Source organism: Myotis lucifugus, unplaced genomic scaffold, assembly GCF_000147115.1.
Source record: "Myotis lucifugus unplaced genomic scaffold, Myoluc2.0 scaffold_5, whole genome shotgun sequence".
NCBI lineage: Eukaryota > Metazoa > Chordata > Mammalia > Chiroptera > Vespertilionidae > Myotis > Myotis lucifugus.
Window position 1 is genome coordinate 133,541 of NW_005871053.1, and position 6,673 is coordinate 140,213.

General features: G+C 52.8%; 1 protein-coding gene across 10 annotated transcripts in view; it reads right to left on the reverse strand.

Moving 5' to 3' along the window:
* Window positions 1–6,673, reverse strand: part of HDAC4 (histone deacetylase 4) — a 166,788-nt gene that overhangs the window by 17,185 nt on the left and 142,930 nt on the right. For 4 of the 10 annotated variants that reach the window (XM_023743819.1, XM_023743834.1, XM_023743823.1 and 1 more), the window contains 3 exons: window positions 2,648–2,732; window positions 1,571–1,712; window positions 478–1,224 (listed from right to left, as the gene is read on the reverse strand). In XM_023743819.1, the coding sequence (XP_023599587.1) occupies window positions 1,185–1,224; window positions 1,571–1,712; window positions 2,648–2,732 (267 nt within the window). In that variant the 3' untranslated portion in view covers window positions 478–1,184. Of the gene's footprint in view, window positions 1–477; window positions 1,225–1,570; window positions 1,713–2,647; window positions 2,733–2,756; window positions 3,108–6,673 lie in introns of those variants that run through there. The other 6 variants (XM_023743817.1, XM_023743822.1, XM_023743837.1 and 3 more) reach the window with 4 other exon arrangements.

Consider the following 6,673-nt stretch of genomic DNA (forward strand, 5'->3'; position numbering starts at 1 on the left):
TCTTCTATAAATGCATTATAAATATTTTATCAAGATTTCATAAGAATCAAGTTTCTTAGCTTGGAATACAGTGGAATATATATTATACATATATATATTTATTTATACCTAAAATTTAAGCAATACTTCATGCTACTTGCTTTTAATAAAAAGCATTCCAACCGTAACACTGAAGGTGTGCCTAGGACATGCTTCACAACCAATGGAGATGCTCAATTGTTATATGATGTATGAGAAAAGAACACTTTGGATTCATTTAAAATTTGTTGGACTTCAAAAATCCCAACAGTATTTGCCACTTTTTGGGAACTACCTCCATTTTTCTTACACAGCAATAAAGCAAAATGAGGGCGGCAGGTTGGCAGCCCTCTGGAGCCGCCGGCCGCGGCGTGCGCCTGCTCTCAAAGCCCTGGCCAGCACGGGGCAGCCTCCTGCCCCACGGGCACTGCTAGCCCCACCAGCCACAGGACTATCCCATCAATTCCTGCTGTTTATTTTTTTCTTAAGGCATTGTTCCTCAGACTTCAGAATACCCAGCCACAAAAATCCATCAGAGCAATAAAAAAAAGGCACAAACTTGCATCTTCCGATGGCTTTGAGAAAGCAAAGCCGGCTCCTGCAGGCTCACATTTCCATTTTTGTCCACTTTTTTTTCTTAAATGCTCATCCACTCTGTCCCCCACCCGGCTGCAAACCCCACCGCACACCGCTCTGGTTCACAGAGGCAGGCCAGAGCGATAGAAAACGTTCTCTTTAAAAAGAAAGCTACAAGATGAGTGGTTTACACGGAGACTGTGGAATTGTGGGTAATTAATCATCAAACTTTAAGCACCAGTTTTGATCAAGTTTGTTTTGTATTGTTAGATCTTTGATTTTCATGTTCTTTTCCTCGTGTCAACTGAATCGGGCAACTCTGCCACGAGTTGCCGCAGGCTTCCTCCCTCTTCGGCATCCCTCAGGGGGGCCGAGGGCGAGCCTGGTGCCCTGCATGTCGGTGTCTGCTCTTCCCGGCGTCTGTCCCGGGTTCTGTGTAAGGCTGCCCTGCCCGGTGAGACCTGGGGTCTGGGCCCCTGGTGTGCCTGCGGATTCTGAGAGAACGCCTGGCAGGATGCAGAGAAACAGCAACTTTTCTTGGCGGAGCTTCAAGACAGACAGACAAACAAGAGTCGCAGCCGTGGGCACGGTTACAGGGGCGGCTCCTCTTCCATGGGCTCCTCCTCAGGCCTGTGGCAGTGCCCCAGGGGGAGGACAAAAAGGCACATAGCAGAGAAGAGAAAGGACAGACGAGGGTTAGAGGCAGCACTGCAGGGCCTTCTCTGCCTGTCCTCCGCCCTTCTTCCTCCAACAGGACTGCTCTCCCGCTCCCCCACCCACCTCCCACCTTCAATTCCCGGCTCCTGACCAGGTGTTACTGGGCCACCTGCTCAGGGATAAATGCTGCCCCCTACACTGGAAAGACGTGTTGGATGGGGACACCTGCTCCCCGTGCCCTTGAGGGCCCATGTGGAGAAGCTCCTTCAGAACGCGTCCCCTTCATGCAGTGCCGCAGGCCAGGCCCTGCAGGGCTCACCTCTTCTCAGCAGGCTTCACACCTACGGACAGGGAGGCCATGGCGGTGACTGTCTCGGCTTCTTCATTCTCGCGCTTCTGGGCCTCGACCAGGGAGTAGGCCACGGTGGAGGGGAGGCGCTGCAGGGAGCGCCAGTACTGGCCTGGGCGAGAGAAGCGCTAGGTTACAGACACCACGGGACTGGGCCCAGCAGGCTCTCCATGACCCTATCCCTGACTCTAGCAGGCAGGGGCATGGGAAGACTGCCACCCAGTGTGGAGGGGGTTCCCAACTGGACCTTCCAAGACCATGGGGGTGTCCCTATGAGGCTCAGAGTAAGGGGACCCTGCAGGGAGGGCTGGGCCGGACCAGAGCCAGCCTCTCAGTGTTTTCTGGCACCCAGGGGTTCTCATCAGGGCAGGGGGATAGCTCAGCTCCAAGGCTAGGAGGGACCCAACACCCGTGCAGGACACACAGGTGAGACCCCTGGTTCCCACCCACCCAGAGAGACAGTCTCCACAGTGTGGGCCATCCTAAGGACCCAGAACAAACTGAGCTTTGCGACAAGGAGAGGGCACTGCCAGCTCACCTGAGACAGGTGTGCTGGCATGAGTCACCTGGCTGTGTGCCAGCTCCCTGGGTCCCCAGGACCTGATGTTGGAGGGGAAGTGCTAGGAAATAGGGGGCCCTGCACTCTCCAGAGTTTGCAGGGGGGCCCTGCACCCCCCACTGAGTCTGCAGGAGGGGTGGGGTTCTTGGGCCAGGGAAGAGACCAGACCTGAGGACACAGTTCACGCCCTGGCCCCACCCTGCTAGCTGGGGGCCTGGAGCAAGTGACTTCACAGCCTCCTGGAGGCAGGCACTTTTGTGACATGAGCTGAGACACATTGTAGTGGGTTGCGGCGAGCACATGGGGGTTCAACAAGAGTCTCCAGCAGCTCATTAAATCTGGCTGAAAGCCAGGCCTGTCTTGTAGGCCCAGGAAGCAGCCGGCAGTGACATGAGAGGAGCCCAGGGCGGGGACTCGGGGCTGGGAGTCCTGTACTTTCCCTCCCACAGGAGCATTTCCCAGCTGGAGACCTGGCCCAGACAACTTACTGTGAATCTCAATGACCTTCTCCATGGAACGGACAGCGTTGGCATTGGGTCTCTGCTGTAAAACCTTCTCTGGGAGAGGATCGAGCTGCAAAAGACGTGTGACTGTATGGTTAATATAACCCCGTGCACGTCAGGGCGGGCTGTTCACAACCAGCAATTGTGTCTTGAGCGCACTTGCCAACAGCGAGGAAACGTAACTTTAATAGCCAGATGTGGGCTTCGGATTTATCACATAAACTTTTACAAAAGTAAACTTATTTTCCTTAGGGCACTTTTCTTAGGAAACTCTCAGGGATGCTTGTGGTTCTCAGGTCGCAGGGCCACAGACGGTGTCCGGGAGTGGCTGGTGGGACATCAGCATGAGATCAGGGGAACAACTACCACTTTTTGGAAACATCACTTTCACATTCCTGGTATTTTAAATAAAAATGCTTGACTACTCCCTGGCCATGGTTTTCTTCTAATAACAGGGGAAAAGGTAAATGGAAGAAAAGTATTGAGCAGAACAGAAGGAACCTCTGCTCTAATCGATTCCCTAAGTGCTGGCTGCAGGTAGCGGAACCCACGGAAAGTCAGAGGGCCACAGGGCAAACCAGAGTGGCTGCAACAGAGCATGAAAACACAATGATTAAAAAAACTTTAAATAACTGGATAAGCCTCCAAACCCTGGAGAGACCTGGGGGCTCGGTAGAAGCTGGAACCCACCGAGACACACTGGGGACAGGTGGGGCCAGAATGCCTGGAGCCCTAGGATGAGCCAGGGAGGGCAGATGCACAGAGGCGTGCTTGCAGAGACCATGTAAGCAGTTCTGTTCTTAGCCTTGGCTCTGGGCAAAAGCTCAGAACGAAGGCACCCGAGACTCTGCTGGGTCCTAAACACTGAGCGTGCAGACCTGCACTTGTAGTGGTGGTTCCGTGACATGGCACAGCAACTGTCCATCCTCCGTGGGCACTCGGCCCCGAGCTTGCCAATCAGCGCTGCCAGCTCAGTTCCAAGGAGCATGGCCTCCCGATCATGAAGCACAGAAGCCAGCAAGCTGCACTTGGGCCAGGAGAAGCAATCTCGGTCTCTAATACCACCCTCCAATGAAAGGAACTGGCTCCCTGGAGACACGGCTCTTCCAGGGCAGCGGGGAGAACACGGAGGAGCCGACCACGGAGGAGCCTGGGCGTCTTCCAGTGCAGAGTACAAAAGAGCACAAAGACAGACGTCGGGGCCTGTCCGAGGGACACACAGGGCCAGCAGGAAACGGAATACAAGATGCAGGACTGAATCATAATCCTGAGTCTGCCATGAACAGCCACGAGTGAACTCTGACATAAACAAGTGACTGAGTACACAGCCCTCCCCATGACAGAGCTGACACCTCCCACCTCCCCAAAGCACGTGCGGGCTGCATGCGTGACTTCCAGCAAAGGACCTTTACGTGGGGACATACACTGACAAGCCCACTGTCGCCAGGCCCTCACGGTGACCTTCAGCAGAGGAGCCACATGGACAGCAAGTGTGGAGAAGGGCACTGGACCCCTGGGGTTTTGCTCCCTGCCCCCTCCTCAATCATGAGAGAAAAACTGGACAAACATAAATGGAAGGACACTCTATGAAACACCTGACCAGCACCCCCCAAACTGTGGTGGTCGTGAGAACAATGAAAGACTGGGAAGCTGTCACAGCCGAGGAGACTCAGGCAACAGGACGGCAGGGCCACTGCGGGGCCGGAAACAGAGGACGGTCAGGAAAACCGAGCGAGCCTCAGTGTGTCCCGCGCTTTAGCTAACGGCAGTGTGCCAGGGCTGGCTCCCAGGCAGGGACTCTGTCCCACACTGAGCTAAGATGGTGACAACAGAGGAAGCTGTCTGAGACACGTGTGCTAACGCTGCTACTTATGAGTCAATCGAGAGGCACCCAAAATCACAGCTCAGCTCCTCGGAGACGGCAGCCATTGAAATGACCAGTTCAAGCTATAAAGCAAGCATGGAAGCAACAACCACAGAAACGGTCAGATGCAGCCCGGAGGCAGGGACGTGGAAACGGGAACAGGTGCTGACCTCCTCAAGTCCCCGAGGGAGTGGCAGGCATCAATCAGCACAGGTGCCCACACTGAGGGTGTCCTGGCAGACCATTGGCACATTGGATCGAACCTGCAGAAAATTCTACAAGCAGCTGGAGAAAACAATCGTCAGAGGAGCAGCACCAGCCAGACGGCGCTCGCTTCATGGCAGAGGAGCAGGAAGACAGTGGTGTGACCTCTTCCACGCCGAGAGAGTGACTCGCTGAGTGACAGTGAGGGCGAAACAAAGACTAAAACAACACGCTGGGAAGGTTCGCACACAGTGTCTCCCACGGGAAACTCTGGGCTGTGCTGAAGGCAGAATGAAAACGACCCAGTGGCCTGAGAAATGAGGAGGCATGAGGAGCAAAGAGAACAGCACAGGTGCAGGATGGCCAAGTGAACAGGCTGCCTGGCGCAGTGATAGTGACATCTACTCAGTGAGAATAAAGAAAAGAGGGAGCGGGAAAGGAATACTCGTCATGACTGCACAGAACCGGAGCGGCTGGGCTGCCCACTTACAGACAGACATACCAAACACCAGGCACACATAGGTGTCTGACGAGCCAGTCATGTGTTATGAGCATGTTCATCTGGGTGCCCTGCATTTAATCTCTGATGTCCCCTGTAGCCAGAGCAGCCCACACCCTGACTGCACAGGGAAGGGTGAGGTTACTGACCGAGTCAAGGGCACACGCTAACATTTTTAAGGATCATGACTGAGAGAATTTGGTTGGCTGTAACTTCCCACTCAGGAGAGAGGACAAATGGAGTTGGGGAACCCTCCGCTGTGTTGAGAACAGGCACGAAAAGAGAAAAGAGAGCCAAGGAAAGGGGCAAATAGCACAGAATCAGATGGCGGGAATGAATCTGAACAAACCAAACAACATGCACTCAAACCAACGGTCATAAAGGTATAAAGGTAACAGGACCCCTGCCTCATGCTGGGTACAAAAGACATCGGACAGGGGAGGCTCCATGGCCAGGAGACCCGGTGGTCCGCAAAACCCGAGAGAGGAGGCTGGCGCGACGCCTGCAGCACTGGGCATGACGGATTTAACTGGCACAAAGGTCACTGTGTGATGATAAAAAACTCAATTCATCAAAAGGATATAAAGATTTAAAATTTGGACATATTTAGCAAAATTGTTTTAAAGTGTATGAGGTAAACTTGGCAGACCTAAAAGGAAATATGGGTAAATGTTCCATCACAGTGGGAGACTTTGACTTCTTAGATGGAGCAAACTAAAATGTGGGCAACACAATTAGCAAGCTTGGCTTAATGGACATAAAGAAATACATTTTAAAGAAAAAAAAAGATACTGTAGCTGAAGGTTGATTCTTTGAAATTATCCATTAAATTGACAAGTGCAGCAGGAGTAATGGAGAAACTAGAGAGGCACAAACAGAGTGAAGGGTACCAGGCCCCAGATACAGCAGACATGAAAGGACAGTAAGAGATACTGTCGGAAACCTGGCTGAAGGGGTAAATTATTGGTAAAATGTTAACTTTCCAAAATTAACTCAAGAAGGAACAGAAAACCTGAATGGATGACCAAAGCCACTAAATGATTTTTCAAAACATCTAAAATCTTCACCCAAAGGAAACCCAGGGCCCAGGCGAGCCGTCCCAGTCAAGGAACAGAACAGACTATTCTGATCCGACACACACTCTTCCAGAGACAGAAAAAGAGGGGACTTCTACTGTCCCCCTACCCATCCTTCCCACGTATGTAGATACCCTTCCCTCCATTCCCCCGCCCACCCCTCCCATCCATCCATTCACCCCCCTGTCCGTCCTTCCAAACATGGCCTAATATAAAAAACCAAACAGGAAAAGTCATGATCTCCATGAGAAGTGTGGGGCGCGGTTACGGTGTTTTGGCCAGGTTCAAGCCTCGGGACTGATGAAAGGACAGGGTCCTCTCATTGCCACGTGCAAGTCTTCAGCTGGAGGCAGGGTCCTCCCAGCACA